At 33.8% G+C, this 18,728-nt stretch overlaps 1 protein-coding gene across 1 annotated transcript in view; it reads right to left on the minus strand.

The window, feature by feature from the left end:
- The window catches only part of CAND1 (cullin-associated and neddylation-dissociated 1), a 36,984-nt gene that overhangs the window by 8,336 nt on the left and 9,920 nt on the right, over positions 1-18,728 (minus strand). Inside the window, exons 3-11 of the mRNA XM_004675918.2 lie at positions 14,305-14,459; positions 12,420-12,543; positions 10,658-10,914; positions 10,463-10,568; positions 8,917-9,062; positions 5,869-6,161; positions 4,013-4,154; positions 1,887-3,380; positions 1,085-1,180 (exon numbers count right to left, since the gene is read on the minus strand). Of these exons, the coding sequence (XP_004675975.1) occupies positions 1,085-1,180; positions 1,887-3,380; positions 4,013-4,154; positions 5,869-6,161; positions 8,917-9,062; positions 10,463-10,568; positions 10,658-10,914; positions 12,420-12,543; positions 14,305-14,459 (2,813 nt within the window). The remainder of the gene's footprint in view (positions 1-1,084; positions 1,181-1,886; positions 3,381-4,012; positions 4,155-5,868; positions 6,162-8,916; positions 9,063-10,462; positions 10,569-10,657; positions 10,915-12,419; positions 12,544-14,304; positions 14,460-18,728) is intronic.

Raw genomic sequence — 18,728 nt, forward strand, 5'->3', positions numbered from 1 at the left:
GGAGGGAAATGCACAGGACTATGGTGGTGGCACAGGGGTGATTTGGTGATGGGAAGCCCGTGGGGATTATAACTGAGATGAAAAAAAAAATGTGAAAAATGATGTAAAAATAAACTTTTTAATAAAAAAAAAAAATAATGAACTGTGTCACCATTCAGTAAGAACAGAATAATCTGATTGATTTAACTATACCAATGATACAAACTGGTAGACTGCAACCAACCTGGACAGTTTGTCAGAATGTAAGTCTCTTCTTTTGTTCTATCTTACATACCAGAAACATGGATAAACACCAAAACAAAGAAATAGTGTGGAAAACAAAGACAAGAATTTCCCAATGAAGACTTTTTTTTTTTTTTAACTATTTCTAGTTCCGAACAATAGTATCTATCAATGCCAGTGTCTTCCGGTAATTCCAGTTCCTTTAAATTGTGTATTTTGCCTTTCTGGCCCACCGCAGAATGGCATGAAACTGCAAAGCTCCTTTGCCATATCCCTCTATCTTCTCTGCTGGCATCTCCATTCTTCTGTTGTGAAGAATGAACCAAACTGAGTTCTGTGGGCTTTTAGTTACTATAACGCTAGGAAAAACTAATCATGAAAACAGAGTAAAGTAATAAAATTACAAGTTAATCCTAAAAACTGGGTCATTTCTTCCTAGTTCTTCTGAAAATTAGTTCTAACCAATTTTTTTGATTCTGTTTCCACCTTACACATGGAAGTCCACAAGTAGTAATAGAAATCGGGGCCTTAAGGTTCATTTACAACTGGGAGGAAACTTCAAGCAGGTCAAATAAATCAAATACTTCTTTACCTACTAGTTATTTTAGGTCATCTCTAAGGTAAGATTAAGAAATAGTCAGTTGATTAAGATATCTTAGTGTATTCATTTAATTGCAAAATTATCTGGTTAACAGTTTCAATCTAACTGATGATTAAAAGATAAAGAACTTCACTATCATACTAATAATGACCAGACCCTTAAGACCATTTCAATTCCCTGTTGATAGTTACTGAAATTAGCTTTTTTAAATGATTAATTATGAAGTAGTTAATTAGTGTGTTTAATCTTTTGTTTACTTACCTATGCAGTTCTTTAATAATGGATCAATAGGTTGTGGATGATCAGAAATAGTAAACTTCACAGCAGTAACCACTGAGCTTCGGGCATATGATGAGCCTAATTAAAAATAAACTAAGTTTACTGGGTACATAAGATCATTAAAATCCAACACTTTTAGCTTTTCAAACTGTTTATATAATACCAATGTCCTCAATTCCTTAAAATTCTCTTTGATCAAACGGAGTATTTATTACTCAGGTTACTAATGGAGCAAAGTTTACTGACCTCATGAAACATAATCCATTAAATTTCAGAAGAAACAATTTCTTATGGGAAGAAGAAAGTCTGCAAAAGCAGTAGTAGAACAGGTAGTCTTCACAAAAAGGTACTGGTTAAATCCATAAAAATGTTAATAACCAATAAACTGCTTATTAAAAAAGAATAGCTATGATTACCTTCTACTTAGTCTAAAAGATGACACTGGAAAATCTAAAACTCCAGGATCTTTCACTTGAACTTTAGGTTTGACAACTTTAGTATTTCAATTAGTACAAGCAGGCTTAGTATTAATTTTGAGACATTCGTGTTTTCCACATTTTAAGATCAAGAGTTAATATTAAAATAACACTAGTAACTACAATATTAACTTACACTTTTAAATGTCATCTCCTTATACTTTTAAATATGTCATCTGACATAATTCCCTATTATAACCTAAGGCAATGGCTTCTATAAGTAACAAGGTACAGAAGTATTTTAAGTTCTTCATTAGGCATCTTTCAAGGGAAACATCTGCTTAAGTAAAATCAAGGTATTCACTCACCTGATATCAAGTACCCCTTAAGACGAGGAAGTAGAGTTTCTGGATCAATTAGGGTGAGTTTACCTAGACATTCAGCAACAACGTTTCTTGTTCCTTCTTCTGCACATTCACAGTGCTTTAGCAATAAGGCCCAAATATTTTCAACATATGGTTTAAGGCCCACCACTGATGCAGAGCTAATAATTTCCTTCAAGGAATGAAGCAGAAGGTACTGCCTTTTGGGTTGACTGGTTATTTCTTGTAAGACAAATGGCAGATATTCAGGAAGGTTGCCCACACTAATGCTGCCTAATGCATAGGAGGCAGCTGATTTGACTTCTTCACTAGGAGATGAGAAAGCTTCTAGTATCACAGATTTTAGTTCCAGCTGCCCACTCAAGTCAATATGATGCCCAACTTCTCCAAGAGAGAGTAAGGCTAAGAGACGAATGGAATCTGTAGACCGTGAGTTCTTGACATCTTGAATAAACTGACCTACTACAGCTGGGCCTTCTTTAGGGCATGCTCGAGTAAGGGCAGCTACACATTTGGCAATGGAATAATAAGACTGCTTGTGAGTAAGAGCTGTGCTCTGAGAATAAACTGGACCAGTTAGCATGCGCAACAAATCCATGTATCCTAGATTGTTTGTTCCAGTGACAACCAGAGCTTGAAAAAAGTCTAGCATGGCGCTAAGAGCACCCCCTTGTAATAAGGGTGATCTCACAAGTCCAATAAGTTCATTGAGAATGGATCCACTTATCTTTGAAAGGGATGAGGGATAAACTTTTGCCAGTGTGGTGAGAAAACTGATAGCCATCTGAGAAACATGCATATCACTTTCGCTGATAAGGGGTGGGAGCTCATCGAGAACTGCATCAATCATGGCAGCTGTCAAGCTGTCACTGTAGTTTTTAATTAGAATATCTAGGGCAGAAAGTGTGCCCAGTTTCAAAGCTCTCTGGTTTTTCCTGAGAAATGAAGCAAGGATAGGAACCCCTTCTCCCAGGACAGGCCTTAAATCTATCTTCAAAGGCGACCCAGCAATCAATGTCAATGCCTTCACTGTAGTTAACCGGGTAATTTCATTCTTTAGTCTCTCCAAGAAAATCTGAAGTGTATTAGGCAAGTCTGAACCCAAATTGTCTCCAAGGTTGCAAATTATCTGTCCCATACAAGAAATAGCCCTTTCCTTGACTTCCTGATCAATGTCAGCTGCTTTCAACCTCTTAATTGTACAGGTAAATAAATCTTTGATGTAAGGAGTTGCATCAAACGAGGAAGGCTGATCTAAAGGACGAATTACTTTGACAAGCTGTTGAGTAACAAGAAGTGCTTCAGATGTAATCTTGTAAAAAGGGTCTCCAACACAAGCCACTACAGGAGGGACCAAAGCCTGCACGTGAGGATGGAAGACTTGAGGAGAGTGGTTACAGAGGATTACATAGAGACATGACAATGCATCAATCTTCAAATTCGAAGAGCTTGACTTATCATTCAGTGAGAAAATGATTCCTAAAAAGCCAACCAAAAAAAAATTCATTAATTTATGTAACACTTTTACAAAATAATTAAAAGCTAGCCTCCTAAAATATTATCAGTTTCCATTTTTATCACATTATCTCTAAACAAACAGAAATTGTACAAGCTATAGTATCAGAGCTAAAAATTTTAGTAAACAGTTCTGAAGATTCTACAAACCTCTAACTTTAGGTTTTCAAGTTTATTTCTATAAAAAGTTATTTCTGTGTGCAAATTAAATTGTCAAGAAATTTTCCTTTTGAAGGAAATGACTGTCTGAACTTATCTAAATCTTAATAAAATTTAGAGTGAGACTTTAAAATGATTAACTCTTGGGCACTCCCTGGTGGTACAGTGAGTTAAAGCACAGCACTAAGAAGCTAAAGCCACTTCAGCATGAGTTCGATCTCCGGGCCTGGAGGTGATCCACACGGTGCGGCAGACCTCTCCTGACCCACCCGCTACTCCCCTTAGCAGTGTACTTCGTCAGTTGGCTGTTCTGCTCCTCACTCTGTCTCTGGTGAATCCTCTCACCGCCCCTGCACCTCTGCCTGTACCCCAGTTCTATATGCATAAATAAGTAAATCTTTAAAAAAAAAAAAAGGATTAACTCTTTTTTTCCATACCTGGTACAAGTACAGGAATGTGTTGCGTTAGGGCCCCAGGTAACACATTTACCAGTTCAGTTAACATGTTAAAACAGCACTGCCGGGTCTTCACACTTTTTTCTTTCATCTGTTTGTGCAGAGCTTTCACAATGTTGGGAACCTGTAATTATCACAAACGCATTAGCAGATTCAGCTACTGGTATCTCTAACACAAGTTATAAGGAAAATGGAGGAACTTCTCTTTTTCTTATTAAATTCTTAGTTCTGCTATTAAATAAGATTGTGAGATATAAACCTCGCTGCATCTATTATATATGTTCTCTTATAACAGAAAAGTCACCTTTTTACGAGCACAGCACAGCAAAGGTCCCCTTCCTTTAAAATTGTGAAATGTACAAGGCTAAATAGAAATCTAGCCAAATAAAATAATTATTAAATAAAAATTTAAGAACATGAATTATAAATAGTATTTTGAAAAGCACAAATAAGAATAAAAGAAAACTATAAAAAACTATTTAGTAAATCTTTATTAATTCATTATTACAATGAAGTAAACCTCACTTCAACTGAAGCTACCAGCAGCAGGATACTGATCAAAGACATTTGTCCCAATCTTTCCAATGTATTATTAATTGGTAAAAACCTACTAATTAAAAAAAAGCGATTACTAATAAATTATTATTACTTACTAATAGTAAGTACCAAAATTTAGTAATTTTAAAAACTAGTCATAGAAATCTTCTGACAACTAATCTCCACAGCATCATCAGAATTTCCTTTGATTTTACCTGACCTCTCTATACTTGCTTATGTCTACCACATACTTGATCTCATTTCATTCTATAATTACTCTTCAAAGTTCACCTTTACGAATAAATTCACCCCTAAGTTTTAAAATCTATTTAAAACAATATACATGTGGGTATATACATCCCTCTCCCTTGGTTTAGTCCCTTTCAAATATCTATCTTATAATCCATAAAAATATGTACACCATAGAAATGCCTTATGGTTTACATGTAAGACAGGAAAAAGCTTACCACAATACTAAGCATTCAATAAACACAGGTAGATCTAAAGTTTAAAATACTAGAAAATATACCCTAAGGTCAAAAATACTTATTTTTAAGAGTTGGCATTTTTAAGTACTTACCATGAGATGGGCACTACATTAAATGCTTACATCTTCTCATCCATCAATATCTTGAGTAGACAGGTCTAAATAAACCCTTATTCTATACAGGGAAAATTTTTTAAAAAGTGCCTAAATAACTTGTCTAAAATCACACAGCTAAATTAGGAGTGAAGCCAGCTATGAAAACAAGTAATCTGACTCCACAGTTCAGACTTCTCCATTAATATAAAAAAATAAAATTACTGAATATTAAAATTATTTTCATGTTATATCTATTAAATCAAGAATATCAAATAAAATAAAAAATTTACATTAATTACTACAGAAACATATCCCAGAACTGTGTTTCTTTGAAGATATTCTTAAACTCATTATTTCCATATAAAAACAACTTAAAAAACATCACACTGGCCCTCCCTGGGGGGGCAGCGGGTCGAAGCACAGCACTGAGAAGCTGGAGTCACTTCCGCATGAGTTCGATCCCTGCCTGCCCTGGGGGTGACCATATGGCGCGCAGACCTCTCCTGACCAGCCCGCTGCTCCCCTCAGCAGTGTACTTTGTCGATCTGCCTGTTCTGCTCCGCACTCTGTCTCTGGTGAAGCCTCTCACCGCCCCTGCACCCCTGGCCTGCACGGCCTGCACCCCAGCTCTGTATGCAAATAAATCTTTAAAACAAAACAAAACAACATCACATCACCTTTACCACCCTAACTTTCAAAGTCATCCTTTCAAACTAACCTGACTCTGAAGCATTGTTAAAGGTGTTTCACCCTGTTCCATTGCATCAGGGTCACATAGCCAACTTTGCACAGGACGAGTTTGCTTCAAAAGGGAAAGGTATGCATGAAAAACATCTGCCTTTACATTCTCTTCACGTTCTTTAAATCTGGATATAAGTGCAGGAGAGACAGTCTTGTAGAATTCTGGAAGCATTTCATGCCTTGTGCTAACTACAGCGTCCAAGCACTTAGCAGCTGCACGTCTCACTTTCCAACTCATGTCATCATCATCACTGTATTCATCATCACTCCCTAAAAAAAAGTTTTAATGTTACTAGGTTATTAATCAAAAACTTATTATTTTTATTTATAGAATATGAACTGATTTTCCTAAGACAGTTTTCTAACTTTTCACTAACATACACAACACAGCAACAGAGAAATCTAGAAACGAACACAGCTGCAAGGTTTACATCCATTCATGTAACATGATCTCCACACTCCTGTATGTCTTTCTAACACCATAAAACTGAACCAACTGGGTAATAAGAAGTTAGGGGAAGGGCTGGCAAATATAACAGCTCTCAGAACAGTCTAAAACTACCTGCAAATAACTTAAGTTATTCTTAGATAACAAAATTAGGCCCTGATACGATTCTTGAGTGAGAGAAAAAAAGATTCCATCAATTAACTGGCTTATCTTCCAGTCAGCTAGGTAGTACTGAATGTACCCAATCATGGCTTAGAAACTAAGGCTTACTTAATCTCACCTAAGCATATTAGAGGAAAATCCAATGAAATACTATTAATTTTAGGCATTTGACTTGTAATTTACCAGTACCTATTTAAATAAAAATTAGAACGCAGTATCAGGTAAATGATTTTTACCATAGTACTCCAACTATGGGATTTCCCTCCAGAAGAATTAATTTTAGTACAAAAAGGTTATGAAAAATTAACAAGTGTCCTAGTCACCAAAACTATACTGATCTTAAGTTATAATAACTATGATAGATATTTATCACACATAATCTACAAACAAGTAACCAAGCAGATGAACTTGGTTTGACATCCAACCTAAGAATTTAGCACATTAAAAAACAATGATCAAAATCTGGCACATCACACTGTTGCTGATTTTTTCAAAGGATATTCCTATTAGAAGCTAGAATTTTCTGCGATTCATACAACACATTGAGTGCATACCACATGCCAAACACTGTCCTAAAGCACAATGATCAAGTGGTCAAAAGATTAAAATTAAAATCTGTTTCCACTGGGCTCTTCTGGGTGGCACAGCAGGTTGGAGCACTGCACTGTGAAGTTAAGCCAAGTGGTAGCTGCTTCAATGTGAGTTTGACCCCCACCCCAAAGGTGATCCACATGGCGTAGCAGACTTCTCCTGTCTCAACCTGTGCTCCACTCATAAGTGTTCTTTGCTGAGCTGCCTATTCTACTCCCCACTCTTGTTTCTGGTGAATCTTCTTGCTGCCCTTGCACCCTTGGCTGGTACCCCATTTCTGTATGCATAAATAAGTAAAATTTTAAAAAAGTCTTCATCAAGTTTACATTCTAATAGGAAGAAAATAATTACAGCATGCCAGAAGATGACACAGTATAATGAAGACAAAATGTACTGAAAAGGAAGGAAATAAGACTATAAAGTAAGGAGAAGCCCTGACATGGGAGCCTAGATGAGGGAGATGTAATATGGAAAATACTCAGGTATAATCCCAAAGTTTTTGGCCTAAGAAAAATGGAGATGCCTTTCTGAGATAGAAACAGGTCAAGCAGGGGGTGAAGAATGGTCACAGAGAAGGCAGTTTAGACATAAAAACAGTAATTCAATTAAGTAGCTGCATATATGAACTTGGAATTCATTGGAAAGGTCTAAGATAAAGATAAAATTTGTCTTTAGTGCACTGCTACTAAAGCTAAAAGACTTAGATGAGATCAAGAAGAATGTAAGAATATAACAGAGAAGTACAAGAACTGAATTCATGGAGTACTCCAAAACTGTGTGATAAAAATCAGCATAAAAACTGAGAAAGCGGAATCACAAAGAGTACTAAAACCAGGAGAGGATGGTATTCTTCAAAGTTAAATAAAGAAATGCTGCTGAGACTGAGTAACAGGCAAAGTCAAACACCTGAAGTCACTGGTCATCTGGCCCTATTACTGAAGACTGGCCACCAGATAGAAGGTGAAGAAAGGAACTGGAAAACATTCTTTTGAGGAGTTCTGCTATAGAGGAGAGAAACTGGACAGTACTTGCCAGAGAAATATATGGGGTTAAGAGAAATTTCTTCTATAGTGTGCCTGTTTTGTTTTTAGAGATGGGATTAAATGCACAACTTCAGAAAGTCATTACATAAATTCATTCAAAAATCAAATTAAAAATTACAAAAAAGAGGAAATCCACCTACATACCTAACTTAACCATTTCAGTATCTATTGGGTTTCTTTTAGGGTTTAGCCTTAATCCTTGATTTGTAGAGTGATTTTTTTTTTTTTGCCCTGACTGATGGCAAAAAAGATATCTTGGCAGCCTCAGAAATGTTTAGGTTATTCAGAATGTTTAAATGGAATCTATTTTTTTCATTAAAGTAACAATGTATAAACTACTCTAACCCAATTATTTCTAATACGCCCATAGACAAGGACAATTTTTAACATTCATTTTCCAACTTATGTTTTATAAAATATTTGAAGAAACAAAAATCATTTCTAATAGCTAGCCAAGAGAAAAATACTAGCAACATTTTTTTCTTCATATTAAAAAAAAAAAACAAGGCCACAGAAAATTGTCACCTACTTTTTCATTCACCCTATTTACTACTTTTGTATCTTTTCTAGAACGTGCAGGCTTTCTGAAAATGCTGCAGAATGGTTCAATACATAAATGCCCATATTTAATCAATTTACTATTGCTGAACAATGAGGTCATTTCCATTTTTCATGGCCACAAACAGTACAGTTGGGGGCAGAATACCTCCATCTACAATACTGGGCTTTTCTGGGCTTTTCATGAAAATTTAATAAATTCCTTCTTTTTAATTTGAAATACCTTGGTCATCATCATCACCACCATCTGCATCCATAGCATTCTCATCTTCATCTTCATCATCGTAATTATAATTTGGATCATAGGTAAGATATTTAAGACAAATATTTATAATGGTGGAAACATGAGGATATACTTCCTTTGGACATCTGAAGGAAAAAAAGAACAAAAGTTGCCTTGGGTAACTGCACTTTTCTGCTTATTTGCCACCTTTTTTTTTTACCATATTTTTTTCTTCCCCTTACACAGCAACATGGTTCCCACCTTTTTTGACATCAATGACTTGATTTTTCTCAATGACTACATTTTAAACGATTCAGTTCAAATTACACTTAATCAATTTTAAGAAAAATTTCTTTCTGTCCCCATATTTTTAACTTCTCTGGAGTTAGGACAATTCTTATAACAAATGCAATGTCATACTTAATGTATGGCCATTATCGAGAGAAACAGGCATATTTCTGATCTCAACATATGACAAAAGACCAAGTCCAGGTGAATTTTTTTTTAAAAGATTTATTTATTTATTCATATAGAACTGGGGTACAGCCCAGAGATGTGGAGGGTGAGAGGATTCACCAGAGACAAAGCAGGGAGCAGAACAGGCAGATGGACGAAGTACACTGCTGAGGGGAACAGCGGGCAGGTGAGGAGAGGTCTGCCGCGCCATATGGATCTCCTCCGGGGCAGACGGGAATCGAACTCATGAGGAAGTGGCTTAAGTTTCTTAGTGCTGTGCTTTAACCCGCTGCGCCACCAGGGAGAGCCATCCAAGTGAGTGTTTTTTAACAACTAGAATTATTTGTGAAAATGCCACTGTATGTTCAATTCAATTTTGGCCTTCTAGTCATGTATTAAGAAGATGGAGCATGACCAACAAAGGAGTAATTTGGTTCTCAATTAAAAGGACAAAATTGAACATCACAATCTTTGATTTTTAACAATTTGATATGACTATAAATTATTTTTCAAAACCTACATGTCAAGGTATTATGGTAGGTAGCCAGTGACATCTCAAGACACTGTTATTACACTGTCAGAGTGAACCAGAAAAAGGGGAGGGGAAGGAAGAGGGGCGAACTTGCTACTCAGGTAGAACAGTCTTCCAGTATGTAAGTACACATATGTAGTTTTCATTATTAGAATGTGAAGCTATCCAAATTGAGAATCACTGCATTAGCAAACAGGTTAAGACCACAAAACCATCCAAAACATGAAATGCACTATATAAGTTCAAACCAGGTAATTAATTTACCCTGGTGCTCTTAAAATAGATAATATTAAATTAACCCAAAATATAATTATAAATATCTTCCCCGAGTTCTTTAAATAACAGTAAAAAATATTTCAAAAATGCTGTTTAAAATAGTGTGACTGGATATTCACTTCAAATACCAGTCTGTTTAAAATAATTTAATTAAAACACATCTGAACTCTAAACTTCATTCAATAAAATAAACCATGTCTCCACATCTAAATCCAGATCTTAATTATTCTACTCTCAAGGAAAGTGTTTTTTGTTTAAAAACTAGAAATCTTGAAAACTTACCTTCTCACAAATGATTCAAAGGCTTGAATGCAGTATTCTCTTAATTCGTCATCATCTACATTACAAAATTTTACCACCAAAGGAATTATCTTCTCAAGGTATTCACCTAAGAAAAGTATACTGGCTCTTACACATACTCATTATTTTAATTAAAAAAAAAAAAAAAAAAACTTTAAAAGACTTAAGCCTTCTTACCTATTCTGTGACCAGCCTGCCTACTAATAGCAGCAATACATTGTATGTAGGTTCTTGTTGTTGACATGGAATCATTTTTGGACAACTCTGACAATAGATGTTCAATAAGATCTACAAAGACTATGTTTCCACAGCTCATAACCAGATGGCCAAGAGCAATAATGGTCCTTTTTCTTACTGCCAATCTAGGGCTGGTCAACTGGGGAAGCAGACAGGTCAGAATTGAAGGATGAAAATTAACAAGCAGTCCTCCTTGCCTTAAAAAAAGAAAAAAGAAATTAATACAAGATGTCTGAGCACTACTGAAATGTTTGGCCTTTGATTACAATGTATTCAAAGAGGAAAAACTTAGCCAACACTAATCCAAACTAAGAAACTAAATTCGGTATCTACCAATGCAAACGAGAACATTGTGTATTTTGAAAAGTGAATGCAATTTTGAAATTTGTATTCCTGAAAGTCAATTATCCTTATAAGGAATCATATTCTTGGAAGTAACAAAAAATACCATTCTTGTAACATTCCCTTTCCCAGATCTCTAAACTTACTTTATTAATAGCTTTTCCTCTAATATTCCTTTTTGCAACACTCAAAATTTCAACTCTCAATCGAGAGTTTCCCCTACACGCTAGAACCCCTATCTTACACACCATTTCATATATGCATTCAGTAACTCACCAGAAGCCAAGCATCTACACAGAGCTAGAGATCAAGTCATGCAGGATTGAAAACAAAGCAAACAAACAAACAAACAAATAAATAAATAAATAAACCTGAAGTGTCACTACTTTACCAAATTACTCTCTGTAATGTGACCCCAACCTATCAGAATGATTTCCATACTTCCCTATTCATCCTATATTCTGGAAAACTATAATACCATACTTTCCAACTCCAAGACAACTTATGCTGACAGATATTAAGCCTGGGTACATACACTTGTGTCTTACCCATTTTTTAAACTAAATTCAAACATCATGTTTTTCCCTAACAAACTTTCTTTATCCTTAAAAGCCCCAGTGACACTATATTCCCAATTATTACTGAGTCATACTATATCGTAGGTTGCAGTAATTTGTGTTTTTATCTTCTAAAATATAACTTATTTATGTGCTAGGATGTTTTTGCTTCAATCTTACCTTTAATATGTACCACAAAAAGGTACCTTATTTTCAAATTAAAGTGAATTACTACAAACATACAAATAATGACAACTTCTAATAATGAGACTAAGATATAAATTGAAATTGGCAGTTTTATAGTGGTAGCTCCTAAGCCTGACTTCCAGAGGAAAGGAGAAAAGCAATAAATTATATATAAAGTCAAGCTTCTTGTTCCCCCAAAACGTGTGTGTGTGTGTGTGTGTGTGTGTGTGTACCATACAGATGGTAGCTGAAGATTACCATTATTATTTTAACTGGAAAATCTGAAGCTGACAGCAGCACATCTTTTCCAAGTAGATGATTTTACTCAAGAATAGAAAGGAGTAATATAAAACATAAACTGTGCTAACATTACTTATCTCACAAATTTTATTAATAACTTTTCAAAACCACAAAAAAAAATGCTTGCTATGCAACATTTCATAGTAAGTATAATTAACTCACTTCTACCCTTGTCCTTAACTATCCCTATTTATAAAGCAGCCACAATTTAAATATGAATAATTTTGCACCATATTTTATCATATTCACCAGAAGGGGTTTTCAGTAAATGCATATAATATCTGCACTAAAGTAATGAAAGTAGAAGGTATTTTTACCTGCTCAACATGTCAGCCATAATATCCAGTGCTTCTAGCTGAACAGAGACATCTTCCTGCTTTGCTATTGCACTGGTAAGACGTCCAGTAATCTTTTTACATACATTAGCAGCTAATGCAGAGCCTGCAAATACAAATAAGAAACCAATAATGATTTCAAAGCAAGGATATTAAATCCCACTTTTTATTCATGGCAGTTACCAAATATTCAACAATTCTAAACTTGATTATAATAATGATTCTAGAGATCCACCTCAGAAAAACAGGTTATTTCCTAACAGGTTTTGCTTTTTCTTTAATACAACGATGTATTAGACACAGTAACCTCAGAAGGCACATGACATAATAGCAAACAATAATTCAGCAGACTGCTACATAACTATTTCTATTCCCTGATTGAATTCAAATTATGGAGACAGTACAACTACAGTTTTTGCACTTGTACACTGGAAAGCCAGCAATGATAATTTTCCCTACTTGGAGTTCTCTTTACTAGAAAAAGCCTTTATTTTAAACTTCAGCAAATAAAAAACTATATATATATATTCTGAGTTCCAACAGTCAACATGGTATCTTAATTTTTTAAAAAAGATTTATTTATTTATTTTTTTTACAAGAACTGGGGGACTGGCCAAAGGTGCAGAAGGTAAGAGGATTCACCAAAGAGTGGGGAACAAAACAGGCAGATCTCCTGAAACACACTGCTGAGGGGACCAGCATGTGAGACAGAGAGGTCTGCTGCACTATTAATATAGTATCTCTGAGAAAATTATAAACTCCAATAATATCCTTTCCAATCTAAAAACGCCATCACTCCATTTTAAAATAGACTGTGTTCCTGAAGACTCATAAATGAAGGCTATTACTTGACAAGTGAGGAAAAGTAGAACAAAACACTAAAAGGAAGATTTTAAGTGGTTACTAGAATACTTTTTAGAGCCAATATAAGTCACAAACATGTTTTAATGAAAGGAGAAAAGGACAATTATAAGGAAAACACTTCCAAGTTAATAATGTACTGAAATTACTAGTGTAAGTATCACATAAGAGAAAAAGCATGAGTTTGGGTTAAATGATTATGGATTTGGATCTTCCCCCCAACTGGTAATCAAAAATCTCTCATCAACAAACTCCCATATGACTGATATTTAGACTAAGTGCACCAGCTAACTTTATAGTACAGTGAATGGTTAATAAATATTTGTTAATGAGTGAAAATTATCTATCCAGCCTACACTTTTACCAAGCTTCATTTTTTCATGAAAAAAAAAAAAAAATTTAGCCCCCTTTGCAGATAAGACAGTAACTTAAGCCTGCTGATGCTAGCCAATAGCTTAGCAGTCAAGACCAATTCTAACATTTACATTACATTACTTTTATCACAGAGCAAAAGTTAATATCCAAATGAATAATTCAAAAATATCTTGACTACCAAGTAGTTGTAAAAAGCTCAGCTGTGAAATATTTCAAGTCTGTCTTAAACATGTTGTTTGATACCATAAAAACTGATGTGAAGCATCAGAAATACAAAAAAAAGCTAATCTGAAATAACTCATGATTTTAATTATCTTTTTCCTCATTGTATAGGATGGCATAAATATTCTGTAGTCATGATCCATATTACATAAAATCTTGCTCCAACTTAAAAAATCCTTCAAAACTGGTTGGTAATCTTAATAAGATACTTAAATTTAATCAAATAATATTAAAGTAAAAAATTACATTCATTTTTAAGCAAGACACCAAACAATTTTTTTCCCTTTACTGTACAAGGGGTAAATGATTAAAAAAGGTCTTTACTATAAACAACTCTTTTCTTCCCTGGCAAGGAGGATAAAAGTACAACAGAAGAAATAACTCCATATAAAAAAGTACTGTCACTTACCACTTGAAGCTGGAGGAAGTTCTCCAATTACTGTCTTGAGGCCAATACTTGAAATATCTCGAAGTTGTTCTTTGTCAGAAAGCATGTTAGTACAGAGGGTATCTACAATGGTCTCCACCTGGTATTCTTTCACTTTACTTACTAAAGGGCCAAGACTGTAATATAAAGACAAAAAATTCTAATACACATATACACACACAAAACCAGAAAAATACATTCACATTTCTGCCTAGCAACAATCAATACAACATAAATACACTATTTAGCAAAAACTGCTTGCAATAAGCAAACACATCTTGACACCAGTCACCTTGTAACCTACATTTTTTATTAGTATTTCATACTATTATAGGTTTGAATGTACATCCAATGGTCAAAGATGAGTCCTTCCCATAGAATTTAGCACACAACAGGTAGTGCTTCATTCATGAGTAGTCACTGAGAAGCCACAGTAGTCAAGACTGTACTGAGTAACAAAATATGGTTCCTAGCTACAAAACTTTGCAATCTTGTTGGTGAGGTAAAGAACTCACATTAAAAACCTGAAAAATCAATTCAAGGCATTCATTACTCTGGATAACTTTTAAATTCAACGTTAGAATTTATAGAACACCTAAGATATGGTAGGTACTGAGTTTTGACAGGATAGTTAGAAAAGAGAATGTCAAATAGAAAAATCAGAGGCTAGAATGAATGAAAAGAATAAGTGAAAAGAATTACTTGATACAAAAAGTAAATGAAAACCACAACAAGAAAGACAGACTGAGAACCTTCAGAGTGAGCCAATGTGCTTTGGTAAAATGAAGAATCAATGTACCTTTTTCAAGTGTAAGTGACATGAAAACATTATAATTTGGTAAATGCTAAGATCAGTGTTTTACATAGAAATGTTCAATAAATGCTGACTGTCCAATTAGAAAAACAAGTGCATTTTGGGGACTCTAGAGAAAAAAGGGAAGAAAAGTAAACAGAAAGGTTGGAGAAATTCAGGAACAGTCTAATATAAAATATCAGTAAGGAGAGGCATGACATACATGTGAGACATAATGCAAAATAACAAAAGTTGCGAGTGAAAATGAGAGATTCCAAAAATTAAGAGTTCTATTGTCTAATAATGACAAAATAGTTTTGTTGCAATAAGCCTCCTACAATTATAAAATATCTAAAACTCTTTTAGAAAATAGCAATCTGAATGTCAGGTAACGAACTTAAAATAGATGGAGAAAAAATTCAACTAGGAATTCCCTTTCCAATGAAATAACCCTTTAAAAATGAAGATAAGAGAAAATTCAGATAAATGCTGAGAGAATATATCATCATCAGGCCTAAACCTAGGCTAAAGGATGATTAAACAAATGGTTTAAACCTGAATTCCTCAAAAGGAGTAAAGATAACCAGAGATTGTATATAGACACACATACACACAAAAGATCCTGACTTTTTTCTTCAAGCTATAGTAGTGCATTACATACACAAAAATCGGTTTTAAAAAAGCACAAAAGGCTGAAAGATGGTAAATGTTATTGCTAAGGTTTTTATCATTTATATCAAATAGTGCAATATTAACTCTTCACAGACTGTGATAAATTTACAATCCCTAGAGAAACAATTTAGAGAATACAAAGAAACATATCTAAAAAGACAACAAAGAAAATAAAAATGAAATACTATGAAAATGATTCCCAATTCCCAACTTCGTATGGAACCCTCTCAACACTTTAATAATCAACAGAGGAAACTTGAGCACTCTCCATGTCTCCTTCAGTGTGGAAAGACGTCCATGTTGAGGGGAATATGCTTACTGAAAACCTCAGATGGTAGGCCTTCTGGCTAAGCATCTGCAATTTCATACTGTGGGAACATTCACTGTATTTCTGGGGGTTGCAGCTTTCTATTAAGTTTGCCTTGGCTGAATCAAGAAAGAAGGCAAACAGATTTCTACAGAAACTATCATTCCATGAAAGATTTTTGAGGAGTTGAAGAAGTTACCTTTCAAAATGCAAAGTGATCTTGAAATACAAAGGATATCTGACACCGAACTAGAAATTATCAATGTTTGAGTTAAGGAATAGTTTGTCTTGACAAAGGGAGGTGGGGGGAGGAGAGAATCAATGAACATACCTTTTCTTTATGTAAATTTTATCTGTCAGTTTTATCTTATTAAAAATTAAAGGTAACAATAAACCTATTACATGTTAACATAAACACATTAAAAAAAACAATAGTATCCTCCCAAGAAAGTGAAATATCAATGTTCTATGGTTTTGCAAATTCATGCTTCGACTTAAAATAACTGGACTCTTAAATCTGTGTTGAATCTGTTGTAATGTCACTGAAATGTGGCCTCTGGGAAATTATACTGTGCATTTACAAGAAGGTAAGTTAAAAGCAACATTTCAGTATTATTCAGAGTAGTTTCAAAACTGTGAGAGTCACAGATGTCTCTAGGGCATGACTTAAACTTTGAGAATTGCTACTGTTAAACATTAATCCAAAAGTCAGGAAAAAACTCAACAAAATACAGACAACAGAAACAGAGAATAAAGCAAAACGCCATATCTAAATGCAACCATATTTATAGTTACAGTAAGCACCAATGAATTAAATAGTATTGAAGGGCAGAATCTATAAAAGGGAACAAACCAAGATCTATCTCTTGTTTACCAGAAAAAACGTAAAAATAAAAAGATAAAATTGAAAATTATGGAAGATATACTAAACACTAAAAATGTTGGCGTAGCTATGTTAAAATACATTTCAAGGCAGGATGTATTTAAAGAAACATTTTATACTTATATAAAAGGGCCAACATTAGGAAGACAGCTGTGAATACGTATGCACCTAGTTATACAGCTTTAAAAATAAATGAAGTAAAATTGGTATTATTCAAAGGAAAAACAGGTAAACTTGTAATATGCCTGCATTTTTCTGGAACTCAATGTTGAATCTTATCAATGTTAAATCTTATCAGCACTGATAGTTTTTTTTTTTGTCTTCTGATGTATTAACACAATGAAATATATTAATAAAGCACATAACATGAAACTGCCCTTACACTGTTGGAATGAATTCCACTTAATTATGATATGTAACACAGTCCTGCATTTTATTTTGGATATTTAAAAAAAACTGGTCTGTAGGTTTGGTGTTTTGTGTTTGTATGTGTTATCTTTAGTTAAGATTTGGTATTAGTATTTGATTTAAATAGAAGACTGGAAAGTTTTCATGTTAGTCTGGAAGAATACTAGAACTACCTTTACTGAAATCATCTATTCTCTGAGGTTTCAAAGAATTGTGAAAATTTGGGGGCTTAAGCTTCTTTTTGATGATGACTTCTTTGACAACTTCCCCAGGTACTTAGCTTTTTTTTTAATCTAACTATTGGGATTTTCCTTCTTCTAAGAGTAACTCTTGGTCTTCATCTCCTACTATATTAGTTTTTTATATCTTAATTCCTTTGTAATTTTCTAGAAAAGATACCATTTTGTCTCTAAAACTGTTAACTCTAAATATAAAAGACCATTATTTCTCACTAAAGATTCATTTGTGAAGACCTGTATACCTCTTAATTCTCCATCTGGGAAAAAGACTGTATTTTATCTTTATTTTTAATGACTGGTAAGTAGCAAATATTTTGAACAAAACCTAACTTTAATGTGCATATATAAAACAATCTAAAAGACAAAAAACCTAACTTTAATGTGCATATATAAAACAATCTAAAAGACAAAAGTATGTTTAAAGTAAAATCATAGACTTATTTACATTTTATCATTTTTTAAGGCTCATTTTATTTAAACTTGCAAATATTCCAAGTTAAAGAAAACTATACTCCCTGTTTAGTAATTCTGTGCTAACCAATGGTTTTTTATGTTTTCCCTGCTCTTATAGCAGGAATGTAAGAGCTTAGCCTAAAACAAAGTTAAAACCTTTATAAGAAAATGCAACAAGAGGTAAATAGTGAAACAATGCTTTACTTAAATTAATATTAAATATTATGATATATAATTCCATAGTTTTTATATTAAATGAAAGTCCATATCTGCTAATAACTTACTATGTAAATTCCCAAGGTTTGAAAATATGGTATGCATAAATTCAGTATTATTGGAGAGTTTATAAGAGCTTGAATTCTATACCCCAATACTGAGTCAAATATCATGCCTAATAAGATCTCCTAGTACACTGTGCACACAAAGTAATTAGAATTTCATTAACTTTAGTAAAGTTTTTATAACTATTGTTTCATCAGTATTGATTTGTATTAACTATGACTCTACTCTAAGTGCTGTGATTCTTTTTATCAAGTTTTTTTTTTTAACTCCCACTCAGAAATATAAAGGCCAATGGGCCTTTTTTTTTTTATTACAAAGTTTATTTTTACATCATTTTGCATTTTTTTTTCCATCTCGATTGTAATCCCC

The sequence above is a fragment of the Condylura cristata genome, unplaced genomic scaffold (genome assembly GCF_000260355.1).
Source record: "Condylura cristata isolate star-nosed mole 26May11 unplaced genomic scaffold, ConCri1.0 scaffold00004, whole genome shotgun sequence".
In the NCBI taxonomy this organism is placed as follows: domain Eukaryota; kingdom Metazoa; phylum Chordata; class Mammalia; order Eulipotyphla; family Talpidae; genus Condylura; species Condylura cristata.